Raw genomic sequence first — 17408 nt, 5'->3', positions numbered from 1 at the left:
TGTGATTTTATTATTTATTTTAAGAATAAAATATAAATAGCTTTCATTGAAGGTGAACATATCAAGATTGGTTAAAGGGAGTGAATCAATAAATAAAAAAAAAAAAAAAGAAAAAGATAAAAAGAAGTCTCAAAGATTTTCTGTAACCAAGTATTTACAACAAAAATTGAATGTATTAACAAAATTGATATTCTATCCATCCATCCATCCATCATATGCTACACACATCCAAAATCATTTCAACAAATTCTATTTCTTTTGTTAAAAAAAAACAAAAAAACAAAAAATTATCAAAAGACCATGTTATCCCTGTTACTAGGATTCTTCGAATGCCTCCTTGATCTCGTTCTCCTCTCTCCTTTCCCACGCTTTACCGGACTCTTCTTTACCGGATTCCTACCAATCGGATTCCCTCGCACGGACACAGACACTGGAATGGAATCACGATTCCGCCTTAAATTAGGCGGTGGCATGTGCTCTAACAGATCTCGATGATACGCCTGTGTCAAACAAACAAACAATCAAATTAAAAACAAATCAACAAAATGACCATTTTACCCTTCCATTCAAAAAAAAAAAGTAACCTGTATGACAAAGTTTCGTCTTTCACAATCCATAAACATGTTAACACTCCAGTCAACTTGTCCCATGATCTTATCCCTTACAGCAGCAAAACTCAACTGATCCCTTGAAGTAAATCGATCAACTTCATTAAACCACAAACACGTGAACAAATTTGTAATTGGAATGTGTTCCCTTATAATCACACAACCTTCCGGAACATCTACAAAAACAACAAACATTAACACACACACAAAAAAAAAAGAAAAAGATAAAAAGCTTTTACCACTGATTATAGGAAGCTTAGCTTCTGAATAAGGAGTCAACCCTTCGTTTCTATAAAAGTCAATCTGATAATCAATCGACTTATTGTCATACTTCCCAGCAGCCTTATTAGCTTCAGCTTCCTCAAACACATCAAACCGCCTATAATGTTTTGAGATTGCAAATGTAGCATTGTGTCGCCATAAAAATCTTTCTAGAAGCTTATATGGGTCCACAACAAGTTGCAGCTTTCCATCAATCCAGATAGAATATTTCACATTTGGAAACAGTCTATGTAGTAAAAGCTTAGGAACCTGTTTATGTATTATATTATTATTATTATTATACAAAATGTAATTGAAATAAAATTTGATAAAAGTTATTATTATTATTACCTTTCCATTGCGTCTAGAATCAGTGTAAGGAATGTTATGCACAACGATAATTCTCCATAATCCAACTTTCATTCTGTAGTCCAAAAGACTTGAATTTCTCATGTAACTTTCGGTTTCTTCATCAATAAACATATAAAACGGGATGTTTTTAATCGCATGATCACTGATTTTAGTTGGCTGTTGAATCACATCATAGTTTCCAAAGATTGCTGATGCAACGATGATGTCATGAAACTGCTCTAATTCCACAAGATCTGAAATGTCGATGTCAAATCCAGTTTTGTAACCTGGTCTACATCCTTTCACAAATCTGAAACATTTTTCATTTTATTATTATCAAATAATCATTATAAGAAAGATAATAATGTATATATTAAACATATTACATACCCACAATGTACAGTCATTGATTCTTTGATTTCAAAAGATTCATTCCTTTGTTTTAATGAAGGATACCCACCAAAATCAGATCCTTCATGTGGTTCAGTTTTTGTAGAACTTTCTTCATGGAAATAAGTTAAGTGATTTAACACTGGTGATGGGGAAGGGACACGTGGCATGCTAGCAATGGCTTCCTCAACAGGAAGGTAACATACAGGACAGGCTGGCATTACGAAAAAAGTTAATTTTTTTTTTGATGATTGAAGAAAGATGAAAAAACTTACGTCGAGGTCCAGGGCGTCTTCTGTCACCAGGTGGAGGGGGTGGAAATGCAAAATTCTGACAGAAATTGCTGTGAAAAATGGTGGATTCTGAAGAAAGTGGAGGGGAGAAATGGTGGATAGGAGGGTTTTCTTCACATACAGATAGAGTTGTCTGAATTGATGAATTGTCGTCTTTTTGACTACCGAATTTTCTGGAGAATTGTAAAGAGGTGTTGTATGCATCGTTGAAATGATCAAATATCGTGCTCTCTGATGAATCTTCTGAGAAAACAGAAAAGAGATTATCAGAAACTTGATTACTGAATTGGAAGATCGAAACTGAAACAAATATGGTTGAAATTTGGATACGAACCTCTATTGGTGGTGAAGAACCCTGAAAGGAATGCCATGAGAGCAAACGAAACTAAAATTAGCATTACAACCTTTTTTCTACTGAGATATCTGCACAAAACGAGGAGAAGTTTGTCCTTCTCCCTTGAACCAGAGAGCGACATCCTTGAAGATTTGCGAACAATGAATCCATTTTGAATCTGCAATGAACCGTTTTGTGGTTGCTGTGGTGATCCATAACTCTGTGTTCTTAAATCCAATGACACTCCAGTCATTGTAGTTCGAATCTCACTGTTTTGCTCTTCATCGCCTTGTTCCCACACACCTTCCCCTCATTCACACAATAATCACAATTCGTCTCCCAGAAACAGAATCTAACTGCAAATCAAAATCAATCTGGGATTCAATCAACCGAAGTCCTATCAGATTGCCAAATCAAAGTCTCGATCTTAAGCCCTAGCCGTTAACGCACTACTTAGTGTAATCCGTACGGAAATCTATCAGGTTCGAAGCAAGATCACATAGATTCAATTTGTGTATGCTAGAGACAGAAAAAAGGATATTGGAACTTACCTCTTTTGCAACGTTACAATCAACAGCAGCAAATTCAAACTGGAACCCAGAGCAGTCTTTGTAAGTAACAAATCTAGGGTTTTCCTGTTAAGATCGATTGAAATCTTTGACCAGGATATGGTTTGTTTCCGTTGAAAATCCGAGATTTCAGTGGATTCTTCCTGTGCAAAACTACTATATATGATATCAAAACTTGGAGCGAGTATCAATCGAAATCCCCACCTCCGAAATTGTTCAAGATGCAAAAATTCTTGGTTGGGTTTTTGTAAAATTGAGATTTGAGAGGGTATCTAACGAGATTTGATCAACTTTCTTCAACACTAATCGCATCAGCCAATGAGATCGGTGATAGTGGAATCGGGTTGCAATATTCCTATTTGTATTAGTATTTAGAGGAACCGTTTTCGTTTTCGCTTTCAGTTATTTGTATTATATCCTTTTTCTTTCTTCTTTTGCTTAATTATCGATCAAGTATTTAATTAAAATAAAGATAATTTTATGAATTATCTTGTTATGTAATACAACGGTTATTGAGAAATTAAGTAAAGGAGTTGCATTGTAAACATATAAAAGGAATGTTTTACTTTGTACATGAATGAATAATATATTCCAATTTTCACACATTTATCTAAAAGGTCATTCATATTTATCAATGATCCTAATACCCAATACCAATCCTAATCTTTGTCTTCGTCGTCATCCATTTTCCCATGCTTGTCCCGAACAGGATCCCAACAGGAAATCATCTTTACAAACTTACATCTTTTATTTACTATAATGACAAAATTATAAACTTTAATCAACCAAATATTATTAATGACACCTAAAGTCATACAATCAGTAGAAAAGTTAATTGACCAAATATAATGATAAACTAAATATAAGACCTATGTAGTACATGAGTTAATTAAAAAAAAATTAAATATGAAGGTCTAAATATTTAAGAACTTTTAATTTATAAGTAAATAAAAAATAATAAATTATTAAAATTAAAATTTTTTCTATCTTTTAAATTTAAACAAACAATTTAAATAAATAAAAAAAAAATTAATGAACTTTAATTTGAACATTTTGAAATTAGAAGGCAAGGTGTTGCCTCCCTCTTAAAGGTTGAGAGTTCAAGTCTCATTGGAGATATATGTGGTATTAAAAGTAATGTAGATTTGCCGTTCTAAAAAAAAGAAGCAAGTCTATTAATAAAATTGATATCAATTTATTACTATATTTATTGTAATTATTACATTAAAATATTATATATAATTTAATAAAATATAAAAACTTATAAAATGGCATATGAAAAAAAAATTAATTCAAAATAACCATAAAATGACATTTGATAAATTGAATGAGAGTGTGACATTTGACAAAAAAAATCTTCATTTATTAGATTAGACATACAAGCCAAATGATAATATTAAAAAGGAATTCATTAAACTAATACTCTCTAGTAATGTAATGTATATTTAAAGAAAAATAACTTTTTTTTGCAAAGCAACCAACAAGTTCGGAATTGGGCATTCTTGATTGAAGAAAAAATACATTTCGGATTGACATTCTGAATTCCGAAAAAAGAACTCAAGGATTTAAAGAACAACTTGTAACGAGATATTTGAAAGAAAGTGGTATTTTTTTTTTCAAAAACTGAAAAACTTATATTATTTTTATATATCAAGTTTTGGTTTGAGGACAAATGATATCTCCATCTATGTCTTCTAATTTGAGAATTCCTCATCCTTATTATAAGTCAACTCAGGAAACCCAGTCAAATCAGATTCATGTAACGAGTTTCGTGTCGAGTACAAGGTTTCTTGCTATCTTTAGGAGTAATCTTCAACTATAGTGTCATAGGATGAGGGCTGGGTCCATGAGAGGTGCAAGATCTAGGTAAGAATGGTACACAAGGGTAGAGAGTTTCATCATATATACGTCTGGGGGAGTAAGTCAACATCTTGTTTAGAGGTGTTCGTTTGGATGGATCGGTTTGATCCGATCCAATCAAGTAAATCCAAATTGATTTCGGTTTTCAAAACATGGACCTGAATTGTCCAAACTAAATTCAAATTCGATCCGATCCAATCCAATTACAATCGGTTGCATCGGTTTTTATAATTCGGTTTTCAAAAACCGAAACATTTTAAAACGACATATAATTATAATATTACCCAACTTTACACAATAAGCAAAAAAAATAATTTAGTTGTGATTTCAAATTTATAAAAAACTAATAAGAAGATATATTATAGTTAAATATTTTATACATACAAAACTTTCGAGTGAATGCGTATTAATGTTTTTTTTTTATCAGGTGAAACGTTTTGAACCTATTTGAAAATATAAATTACAAAATTAATAAATAATTATAGATATATATTATAAATAGATAAATAATAAATGTTTATTCGGTTTTTTTGGACTATTCGGTTCTTATTTTATAAACCAAAACCAATCCGAAATTCAAAATAATATTTCGGTTTTGTTGAAAACCAATCCAAAAATCCGAATATCCGAACCAAATAGTCCAATTGGATAATTCGGTTATATCCGAATAATGAACAATCTTAATCTTGTTTAATATGGTGGTTGTTCGGTGCATGCGGGGGAGGACCATTGTGGGGCCTGTAGCCTGTAATATCCCTCAAAATTTTACACATAATATAACTTTTTTCGTAAAATTTTATATGACAATGGTACCTTTGAATAAAAATTAGGCCACCCTTAACTTATAAATCTAAACGCAAAGTAGCCCAAAGTGTTTAGGTAGTCCAAAAATATTAAGCCCAAATTAAATACCCAATTAGTTTAACGAAATAAGAAGCTAGAAGCCCACATTTATTTTGTTATTAATTTTGGTCAAAAAAAAGGAGAGAAGGAAAAATAGATCGAAGCCTCATGTCTCCCCTGCCACTGTTGTTGATTCGTTGTTGCAGCCTTAGTCTTGTTGCCGATGACAACCTACACTATGGTGACCTCCTCTTCGACCGACAAATGCCCCAATAATAATGAAACAAGTAAGAAACTTAAATACTCAATCCTATTACTTATTATATTATTTCAAATTTTCATTATTTGTTGAAAAACTTAAAATTAACAATTATGTTTAATTAATAAGGGCCTTAGGGTTAATAGTTAGTTGTTATTTATTCTTAAAACTTGAAATCAAGTTTTTAGTTGAAATCTTTTTATTGTATGTAACATTCGGTTTTGAAAGGCTTCTTATTTCGGGAATTATCACCATTAAATGGACCAAGTTAGGGTCATGGACTCCTGAGTTTGGGTTTTAGACCCAATTGGGTATTTTATATATAAAAATTGGGTGATCCAAACTTTCAGTTTGTGTTTTTTGGAATTCAAGGGTATAACTATATATATATATATATATATATATATATATAACTTGGGTGTCAAACTTTCAAGGGTATAATTGTAAAAGTGATGCTCCGAACCTCTTCTTGAATTAAGGATTTTAGTTCAGAAGGTTTTAAATCAAAGGAGATTAGATGGGGTTGCGGGACTTCTCATTACCTTTCCGAGCATATAAAGAATGCCCAAAACGAAATTGGGTTGAATAAGTTATGGCCTTCGAAAGTTGAATGGGTGCGTTTTGCTATGTACGTTGGGCGTGTACATCGCACGTATCCTAGGCGTATTGGGATTAAGTGATCGTGATGATTCACCGTAGTACGATTGGCGTACGTGGAGTACACTGACGTACGCAAATCAGAGTCAAAACCTAATTTTTTAGGTCTTGGACCATATTTAAAGACCTTAACTTATTGGAAACCCTTCTTACCTTCCACCTGCACCATATAAAGTAGTTCCGTCGAAACCCTAGCCCTATTTGTGATGAGACTTTGAGTGATTTGGAGTATTCTTGATGCATATTGAAGAAGAATGAGCTCATTGGAGAAGTGTTGGTTTTCTTGGAGCTTGCAGATCCAGACCTTGTTCACCTTGATCTTTCTTCTGGGGTATACAATTTCAATCTTGATGCTTCTTGTATGTAGATCTAGTTTTGGGTTATGTTATGAGTTTGTTTTGGTACCATGGCTTGGATATTGTGAGTAGAAGTTACTCCAGAACCTTTGAGCTTCATTTATATCCATTTATGAAGTCATGAAGTCATAAAAATTGAATCTTGATGGGTGTATCCCTTCCATGCATGAGTTAGTGGTCTTTTGGTGAAGTTATGAATCTAGGGCTTTGGTTTGGATGCCATTAAGCCATGCAAAGTCATAAAGTCAGGAACTTTATGAATTAAGGCGTCCCTTAGAATCAGATCTGGAAGTTAGACATTTTGTCTTAAGGCATTAAGAGCTTAGAATGAGGATTTGGGCTTCAACACCTAGTACGCTGGGCATACTCACCAGAATGTCGTTATGGGCCATTCTAGGCCTTGGGTCATTTAAGTTTTGGGCCATGAATTGTTGGAACAAGTATGGGAAGGGTAAAATGGTCTTTTACCCTTAGTATGATAAAATAAGAATTGGACCCTTAGTAATAGGTTATTACCCCAATTATTGATTATGATTGATCTTGGATATGTTCAATGTGAGAAGCAGGGGTAGCAGCAACTCGAGTTGTTTTGTTGACATCAGATTGAGGCGAGTCTCTTCACTATACTCGTGGGTCGAAGACACTAATGTTGACCCACCAGAATGTGTTATGTAGAATGCTATCTGTCTTTGTAACTCTTGCATTATATGTTGGGTTGGGCCCATGGGGATGCATGTAGGGTTAGGCCCATTGCATGAGAGGACGGGATCCATTGTATGTTGGGCTAGGCTCATTGTATGACAGGCTAGATCTAATTGTTTGCTGGGCTGGGCCCATTGATTAGGAAGGGCTAGGCCCATATAAAATCATGGGTTGGGCCCAATGTGCGGGATAGGTCCAATAATATGTATGGTATGTGGTATTTTGGGGAACTCACTAAGCTTTATGCTTACTATTTTATGGTTGTGATTTCAGGTACTTCTAGTTCAAAAGGAAAGGGCCCGACGTGACTGCACAACATCCCCTAGAGTTTTATTCCGCAATAGCTGTTTATGACTATTACTCTGATGTTTTAATATTATTTTTCACCTTGATTGTTTTTAGGAACAAAATTTTGTATGGACTAATGTTTTAAAAATGAAAAATTTTCCATGGATTTTTGGGACGTTACATTGTAGGTTTCCATTAGCATTTTTAAAAAAAAAAATACAGTTAGATGTTGGAGATAACAATGGTGAAACACCTTCCAAAAAAAAAAGAACTCAAATGAATCCTACAAAGCCAAAGACCACAAGTTCCACAAACTAGTGCATCCACCTTTACAAAATATATTCTAACAAGTTTTGATTTGAATGATCTTCCTTCAGACACGGGGGATAGACCAAAAAATACATCTTATCATCCTAGTAAAATGGATGAAATAAGGAGGGAATATTTAATTAAAAGGCATTCTCAACTAAAGGGGAGTGGTTTTCTATCAAGGGTATTTAGTAAAAAGCTTAGATGTTTAGTTGTGGAATGGTTAAAGTATAACATTAAAAAGAAAGGAAAATGACACTATAGCCCATTGAACTTTCAAATTTTGGTTTAAACGGTCATTTAAATTTTTTGGCTTTATGGGGGCATAAGGTGGGTTTTTTTTTCGGGTCCAAATGGTCATTTTGGACAAAACAAAGGTGTAAACCGGTTACTTCTTATGCTAGGTTATTTATTGTGTTACGTGTAAGATGTTGACTGTACTAGTTTAGGTTTTAAAGGAGATGTCTTAAACAAACCACTTACTCTTTTCCTTTCTCATTTTCCTTTGTCAAAAAGCCCATTCTCCAACTTCTCTCTTCTTCATTTGAAAAATGGAAATATACATCATCGTAGATCTACACTTCCAAGGTATCTTTAGCAGGTACCCTATAAGATATATCGATGGTATACATCATAGGCTGGTTAACATTGATTTCGCCGACATGGACAAGGATGAGTACTTTGCGTTCATTGAAAGATTCACAAAGAAGAAATGCAAGAAGATCTAGTATTGTATCCATTATATTACATTTCTAGAAGGTTTGAGGTTAATTCAAACTGACCTTGACTATGTCTACTTCATAGGTATTAAGTATGAATTTGGTGTTGAAATCCCTATGTATATAGACCATTTTGGTACTACTATCATGAATTGATGGTTGGTAAAAGACAGAGTTGAAGTACCTGATTGATGTGTGTGAAACGAACTAGTTTTATTCCTACTTTTTAAATATAAATTAGTCACACAAAAGGCAGTGTACCTGTCAATTGGTGTTATAGTTTAAGCAAGCAGAGTATCGAACACAAGGAACGACAAATATAAAACTAACTACTAGGATTATCTAAATAAAAACAAGTAATAAAAGAAGGGTTTTCTCTAGTTTTGCAAGACTAGAAACTTAAATACTCAACTAACACGTAAACAAAACAGTTAACAGCTAAGCAAATAAAATTCAACCAAATTCAATGATAAAGGAGACTTCTGTTCAGGTTCAACTAACTTATTCCTATGACTGATGTTATGGCTAGTGCAATGGATTAATTTTTCATTGGCTACCGATTAATGTGATTAGGTTCACGTTCGCTATTACTAATCCTTAGAAAACAGATCAATTCAAGCAGTGGCCAGTTGTCTAAACTAATGAGTTTCCTCGTTTTTGATTCGGTTTAAGTAAGACTTGTAGTTGGCTAATTAAATTGGTCGTTCAATTAACCTCTTGTTGATGGTTCGTCACACAAGCTCACACATTAACTTACCTATTTTCTAGTTAACCCTAGTTTCACATTCGCCATTCCTAGGAATATAACAATGTTTTCACATAAATCATATGAGATTAACAATTAAGAGATGTTCATGCAACTTAATTACTAGTTAATTAGCATAAAATAGTTGTAATTAACACATGAGGTTCTTTAACAAGCTTAACAAAACTAAATCACCAAATCAAATCATCCATACCATAAAAATCAAACCATATTAACAAATTAGTCTACCCTAAACAGAAGCTAAAAGTTTTTAGCTCATAATTACAGCAGAAACTAACTCAAAAACAAAATCAATTGGTTCACACATAATTTAACAAGAGATTAAGTAAAGAGTAAGTTTGTTTTGCCTTGATTCTCCTCAAAATCGAATGTAGGGTTGATTCTTCAGTTTCCCACGCTACAGCAGCACCTTCAATCGCAGCTTAGCCTCCAAGGGTTCCAGAGAAGACCTAGATATCGGACAGGAGTGTCCTTTATATAGATTTTCACAAAACAAGGACTTCTATTGCTTCGTGAATGTTCGACGTGACTAGTCGAGTCTGGAATTGACTCGCCGAGTTCTTCAGGATTTTGACTCTTTTCTTCTTTATTTACCCTTTCTTCAATTCCCGAGTTCCCGATCGCATTTCCTGCTTCCTTTTACTTCCGAGCTCATCTTTTAGGCTAAAAGTACAATTTAGACATTATTAAGTACCTTTTGTTCATTAATTGCAATAAAATAGTAAAAAAGCATTAATATTCTACACAAAATATATGACTAAATATACACATATCAAAATACCCCACACTTGGATTTTGCTTGCCCCCAAGCAAAACTAAATTTTAACATATTAGCATCACATAAAACAATTCTAATCAAACCTAGCCATTATGCCAAGACCACAACACATGTATTGTGTCTAAATTTTTCCTAAGGACCCCCCTAATTCTAAATACTCACAATCCTCATAAATACTTGCCCACTTCTTTTAAACAACGCTCATTTTATGCATCCCTACGAATCCATCCGTAGAAAACTTCCTAACCTCAACGTATTTTTGGTTGAGCAACCCAAGCATACATAATCTAGAAAATTACAACTTTTTGATACCACTATGGAGCTTATTTGGAATTCTTCACTTCTTTGATATTTGATATTTGATTTTCGTTGAATTCACCACATTGTTGTTTGATTTTTGGTATCTTCAACTTTTTGAATTCTTTCAGAACCTTGATCTTTTGATCTTCACTTTGATTGCTCCAAAATTCTTACAACTTTTTCTTGTAATTCTCTAGCTTTTTTAAAATGTATCTCATTTTTTTCACTCAAAACCTACATGCTTAAGCAGGGGCGCTCAACTTCAACCTTTATTGGTTAAATATATTAGTCTTCCTGGATACATTTCAAGTAGACGATGCTAAACATATTGCGATCCTCAAACTAAGCGAGATTGTGTTTTTGTCCCATGATTTCACTAGAATAAAGGAGGCCACAAATGCACTATAACGTATATAGGCTCAACTAAACATTCGGGTTCTCATAAAATCATCAAACATAATACTAGCATGAAATCCTAATTGCTTTTACCAAATTTTCTAAATAAATCCCTAGCAATATTATGCAAATTTTCAAAAATTTCAACTAATGTAACCAACCCCCTACCCCACACTTAATTTATGCAATGTCCCCATTGCATGCTATGCATGATAAAAAAAACATAAAAGTAAAGAGGGAATTGGAACAAACTCCATGGGATAGTAGTCGCGAGGTTGATCTTCTTCATGAAAAGCTCCATCTTCAATTGACTTTAGATATGGGAATAGCTCATCCATGCCTTGGGTGTCAAATCTCGTGTGGTAAAGATCCAAATATAGACGGAAAAAGTCTCGAGAATCTTCAGGAATTAACCTTCAAAGAATATGAGTAATGGCCGTATCAAATATAGTCAAATTGTAAACTTGAAAATGGAATATGTTAGGGTGCAAAGTCACGCTTGGATAAGGCTTTACCCACTTGTGTGCGTAATGAGTTGCCTTTCCTTTATAAGGAAGTGAGTGGCACTCATTTTATAAAAAGGAACACTTATGAGAGCATTAGTTTAGAGAGAGAAATATTGCAAGACCCATTTGTACTCTTTCTATGAAACTAATGAGAGCTTAAAAAGAATTATTTACTTCTTGTGTTCTTGATTTTACATGATGATTCACTAGATATTTTCTATTCCGCACATGCCATCATAATCAACACCACTACAATTGGTATCAGAGTAGGTGTTCTTGATTTTCATCAAGAATTGATCCTTGATGGCTATTTTGATTTGGTGATTCTTATTGTTCATTGATCTTCGTGTTTAGAGAGTGTTTCTGTGTTCTAGAAGTCGAATTTTTCTTTGATTTGATCCATAATTCGACTTTCTCTCTCTAGAATACTTGTTTGTATCACTTTATCTCTCTAGAAAACGCATTCAAAATTACTTTCTCTCTCTAGAATTCTTCAAGTTTTTGTGATCATGGTGGGTTTGCCATATGATTCTTGGATTGTGATCGTTAAAGATGTGAAATACAAAGTCAATGAAGATCAATTTTATGGGTTGTTGTTAAGCAAATTGATTTCATGGGGTAATTTGGTTTCTTATGGAGGTTTGAAGGATGATCATGGAAGCTTGGTATTTCAACCAATTTGTAAGATTGCATGGTTGAATAAAATTGCCTTGTCCATATTAGTTTGTAGTAGAAATCAAAAGGAAGGAGAAGAAAGAGATTTGTTCAATAAGAAATATGTTTCTCTTATTGAAGACCCAAATGATCTTCGTGCTCTTAAATTTCTTGAAGTTCTTGATAATGGAGTTCAATGTGATGTTCTTGATGTTCAAGAAAAAGGAGTTCAAGTTGATTCTCAAGATGAAAAAGTTTTTTGCTCAATTGGAGTTCAAACTGATGATATTTTGTGTTCTTGTGATTCGTTTGAAGGAATGATTCCTTATCGGAAGCCGGTGATCCAAGAAAATCACAAGTATCAAACTCCAAAAGATTTGATTCAAACTCAAAATGTTCATGTTGTTGAAAGTGGGTTTGTTCATGGAGTCAAGTCTTCAAGATGCAAAAAGATGAGAAAGAAAAAGAAGAAGAAGATGAATCGGAAGAACAAGCGGGTTTACTCACAAAAATCGTCATATGTTGTGAAGCCAAAATCCGTAAAGCAAATTTGGGTTCCAAAGCAACAATCTCCAAGTGTTGAATTGAATTTGAAGTCAAAACCCAAATGTGTTGGTGGTTCTTTTGAAGATGTTCTTGGTTTGATGAAGAACACGAAGAACGAGTTGTACATCTCGCATGGTGGGTGGTACAATGTTTGATTTGGAGATTTTTTCATTCCAACAAAAGAACCAAGATCTTCCAAATTTGATTCGTTTGTCGAAAACGGAACTCGATTCGTCAAAAAGGTATCTCAAATTCTCAAATGGATTCCAAAACGTCCATGATTTCAATTCGTGCTTTGCATTTTTCATTTTTGATCGATTTGTTTCGTTGGATCTAATCTGTTTCAACCTCATTGATGATCCAATAATTTTTTGTGTTGATCAAAGCCCAATCCAATTCCAAATCCATATGTTTGATGTGATTCAAATTTTTTTTAATACTTTTATTCGAAGCCCAATCAATTAATCTACTTACTGTTCATGACCTCGATTTGAGCCCAATATTTGAGATATTACTGTTCATGATCGTGAGACCAAATTCGTTTACAACGTATGATCTATTAAACTCGTTCCTGATATAATCAATCGCTTCAAATGGTTGTACGATTGATGTTCTTGAATCGACTTTTGATCATTCTATTCTCGTTATCTTCTCATCATTTCTTTTAGTCGAATTAAGCCTGGATGATAATCCGGAACTGTATAATCGATTTCATGTGAGAGTTGTTATATTACAAAAGTTGATTTCAGTTCTTTGTTTAGCATCATACGCATAAAGAAGTTGTACATTCATGGAATTCTTTGAAATCGGAGTTCTTGTGTCTCGAATTTGAGTTCTCACTGTGAATCGAACCTATGATCTTGTTCAATAGGTCGATTATTGAATAATGTTTGAAGTCGATTGATGATTTCATTTTTCGATTTCACTCTTTGACAGATTTTGATTAGGTTACAAGTTCTTTCATCACTAGTTCTTCAATTTTGTGTTCTTGAGTTTTGATTTCCATTCATCAAACAAATCAATTCAATTGCAAAGTCGATTTCAAAAGTTAAAATTCCGTGTTCTTGGATAATCGATGTTTGGATTGATTTGGTTTCTAACTGTCGATGAAATTTTGATATCGATTTGATCATATCGCAAGTTTTGCTATAAATGATTGATGATGATGATGAACAGTGAAGACCGTCAGATGAATCTGATTGAAATTGGTATTTGGTTTACAGAAAAACTGTTTGATGTTTGTCGGCATGTAGAACGAAGCTTGTGATTTGCGATCATAAGAAAATTTTCGAAAGATCTTGGAGTTGATTTTGAGAATTGGGGAGTAATGTTCGCAAGTTCGGGGTCGATCCTGACTGAAAGGCGAAAGGTCGACGGATAACAAATTCGATTTTCGGTTTGATATCAATTTTGGGTTCGATTTTGTGATTTTGTGATATCAATTTTGATACTTCGTTAAATCGGTGACGAATTTGGTTTCAAGCAGACAGATGAAGTCTTGAGTTTAGATTAAATGTTCAAAGGTTGTTATCAAGAGTCAATAATCGGGATCGATTTTGTGCCTGTGTGTGTTCGTTCGCGTCTAAAGAAAATTTGATTTTGGAATTGGGGCGAATTCTTCGAATGTTTGGAGTCGATTTTGGTCGATGTGGTCCCTGTAATGAAAAGAACGAAGAACTGGAGTGGACGATAGATTTACGAACAGTTAAGTGTTTGAGAAGGAGTGATAAACTGTGTGTTTGGGTTGAACTGAAAAACGAACAAAAATGATCCGACTGTGTTTGTTTTGGATTTAGATTCGAAGACTGTTTGTTTGGGGTTAATGAACGAAGGGTTAAGTATCAATTGGGAACGAGATGATCTGGGAAGATGATTTTCGAAGGGTATATAGCTGAATCTACGAAGGGTATTGGGTATAATTGGGAAAAACGAAGGCAGCAAGAACGAAGGGTATTTTAAAGATCCATACGAAGGGGTGTTTGTGACTTTAAACGAAGAATGAAGAACTGGGTTAATATATGAAGGGGTTTGTGCAAATTGACGCTTTCTACCCAGATTTGAAAAAGGGGGAGAATTTTGCATATTTGGCTGTTTTTTGCGCAACGGGTCCCTGCAAGTTTCAGAAAGTGACAATTTCTACCCGGATTTTGAAAAATCTTGCAACTTTCACCCAAAAAGTCAAAATTTTTCATAAATTGAAAATTTTTTGTGGCTTTTTCGTGATTGTTTTTCCGTGCAAGATTTTTGGTGATTCATTTTTGGTACACATCAAGGGGGAGTATTGTATTGTTCATTCCTCGGGCGCTTCTCATCCTTAATGGGTTTTATAATCATTTTTTTGATTATAAAAAGGGGAGAATGATGGGTATTCGAAGCGGGTTTCTCGGATATTCTTTGCGGATCTTGAAGACCGGTGATAATTCGAGGGGGAGTTTTGTCTTGATCGCGCTAGCTCGTTGGATATTGAAGCAGGACATCCAATCCTAACTTTGAGGGGGAGAATGTTAGGGTGCAAAGTCACGCTTGGATGAGGCTTTACCCACTTGTATGTGTAATGAGTTGCCTTTCCTTTATAAGGAAGTGAGTGGCACTCATTTTATAAAAAGGAACACTTATGAGAGCATTAGTTTAGAGAGAGAAATATTGCAAGACCCATTTGTACTCTTTCTATGAAACTAATGAGAGCTTAAAAAGAATTATTTACTTCTTGTGTTCTTGATTTTACATGATGATTCACTAGATCTTTTCTATTCCGCACATGCCATCATAATCAACACCACTACAAAATATTGAGTGACTCGTCGAGTCAATATGATAACTCGCCGAGTAGTAGCGTATCTAGCAGAAAATTCGCGAAATTGCACTGGGACTCGTTGATTCCAAGGTGTGCACTCAAAGAGTACAACTCTAAGTCAAAAAAAAAATTCTTTTGCCTCGAATCCGTTTCTGAGGTGTTTGGCAATGACAAATTAGCAGTCCTCCTTCATTTTTCTTTAGTAAATAACACTCTTTAACCCTTTTCACTACCAGACTCGATCTTAAACTCAAAACTCCACGTTCTCTTCTAGACTCGACTATTCACATTACTCTCTCTCTCTCTCTCTCTCTCTCTCTCTCTCTCTCTCTCTTTCTCTCTAATCCCTTGCATGCATACCCTTACTCTAATTTCTGAAAAGAACCAACAACAAACACATGTAAAAAAAAGGAAAACAAACAATTAAAATCCTAATTAATCCTACTCATTAATAGTTTAAACAAAACCAACCAACCTGTCACACCCCGAAACCTAAGGCGGAAACGTTCCGGGGCGGAGGACGTCATTTAGTATCGCAACCAATGTACATAGTAAGCGTAGTAAACACAACCATTACATTACATAGAATATTTACATTGTCTGAAAACAAAGTGTTACAAGTGTTATACATATATATCATATGAACAAAAGTTAAGACGAGTCTTCTATACACTCCGTCTTCTCCAAAAGATCGCAGGATACCTGTCTAATGTGGACCTGAGAATACAAGCAGTTTAAAAATCAGCATAAAGCTGGTGAGTTCATAAGCAGTTTGTTTCTGAAAATGAACAAGTTTCTTTTGGTTTTCTGAAAAAGTCGTTATCCAAGAAAATTCCATATTTTCTTAAAAGTAAACTTTAGTTATCCATTTGTTACACAGTTTGGTTAAGAGCAGTTATGTTATCCTAGGAAAAACCTTTATTTTCCTAAAAGTCGTGGTTGGTTATCGATCCGAAATGAAGTGTACAAGTATCTACCATACTTAATGTGTTTGTGTAAAGTTTGATAGAAAGCCTGGTTATCCTTTAAAAAGTACATTAGTTTTAACACGTATATAAAACTAATAAATAAATAGAAAAGTTTTCATAATCTTGATTGCGAGTTCCATAACCATACTACAGACTAGATAAGGCTCGGAATGGGGCCATTATCCTTTTATGACTTTTGTTACCCTTGAACCTTTTGGTTCGGCTGTAGCTAGCAGCCAGATGCGGGGTAGTCAATCCCGTATAGATCTATACACTCAAGTCACGCTCTCCCTCCAGGAGATTTTGGTTACAGGGATAGTGCTCCACTCTCGAATCTAAGGGAAGTGTTACAAAGGACGTGTCTCCAATCTTAAGATTAATGAATTTAAAACTGAAATTACTAATATGAAAAATTCTGTTTTATTAATCCTTTACTCTCGTATCTAGGGGGAGTACTATCATGTCCTTCACTATCGTATCTAGGGGGAGTGTTATCAAGGATGGTTCTAATATTCTAAGTTTAATGTTATTAGTCCTTCACTCTCGTATCTAGGGGGAGTGTTATCAAGGACGGTTCTAATATTCTAAGTTTAATGTTATTAGTCTTTCACTCTCGTATCTAAGGGGAGTGTTACCAAGGTCGTTTTTAAAGTTCTAAGGTTCATACTTTTAACAATAATAATGTGGAAGTCATTGATGAAATGTAAAATATAACATTTTATAACGGAATTCACAAACGGTTTGAAAACTAACTTTGCAAGTTAAAACGGTTGGTTAATACAGATTTCAGTGTTAAAAGCATACAAAATATGAAACATTTCAATTTAAAATAAAAAGTTTGAGTACAAAATTTCCTTGTACTTTTGTTTGTATCCCCCCCTGAAAACATTGAAAAACACGG

The 17408-nt window shown here is 34.1% G+C and overlaps 1 protein-coding gene across 3 annotated transcripts; it reads right to left on the bottom strand.

The window, feature by feature from the left end:
* Positions 1 to 117: 117 nt before the first annotated feature.
* LOC145061382 (putative hexosyltransferase MUCI70) lies at positions 118 to 3196 on the bottom strand. Of its 3 annotated transcripts, none has more exons than XM_079008833.1 (8): positions 2789 to 3196; positions 2238 to 2593; positions 1886 to 2143; positions 1611 to 1824; positions 1221 to 1530; positions 848 to 1139; positions 585 to 784; positions 118 to 500 (listed from the first exon to the last, which is right to left on the bottom strand). In XM_079008833.1, the coding sequence occupies exons 2-8, from the start codon at positions 2488 to 2490 to the stop codon at positions 291 to 293; spliced, it is 1737 nt and encodes a 578-aa protein (XP_078864959.1). In that variant the 5' UTR covers positions 2491 to 2593; positions 2789 to 3196; the 3' UTR covers positions 118 to 290. The 3 variants fall into 3 exon arrangements, with proteins under 3 accessions (XP_078864959.1, XP_078864958.1, XP_078864957.1); XM_079008832.1 differs by having other exon boundaries at positions 1886 to 2146; positions 2238 to 2611; positions 2789 to 3195; XM_079008831.1 differs by having other exon boundaries at positions 1886 to 2146; positions 2789 to 3195.
* Between the last annotated feature and the right edge of the window lie 14212 nt (positions 3197 to 17408).

The sequence above is a fragment of the Lactuca serriola genome, chromosome 7 (genome assembly GCF_051521515.1).
Source record: "Lactuca serriola cultivar US96UC23 chromosome 7, Lser_US96UC23_V15, whole genome shotgun sequence".
In the NCBI taxonomy this organism is placed as follows: Eukaryota; Viridiplantae; Streptophyta; class Magnoliopsida; order Asterales; family Asteraceae; genus Lactuca; species Lactuca serriola.
The sequence above is the reverse complement of the archived record's forward strand: the minus strand, read 5'-3'. Positions and strand labels throughout refer to the sequence as shown.

Excerpts from the sequence above, each read along its gene's own strand:
- LOC145061382 (XM_079008832.1), bottom strand. The coding sequence starts at position 2,490 with ATGACTGGAGTGTCATTGGATTTAAGAACACAGAGTTATGGATCACCA. Across the intron at positions 2,147-2,237 it reads GTTCTTCACCACCAATAGAG|AAGATTCATCAGAGAGCACG; the intron begins GTTCGTATCCAA and ends CTGTTTTCTCAG. Across the intron at positions 785-847 it reads TAAGCTTCCTATAATCAGTG|ATGTTCCGGAAGGTTGTGTG; the intron begins GTAAAAGCTTTT and ends TTGTTTTTGTAG.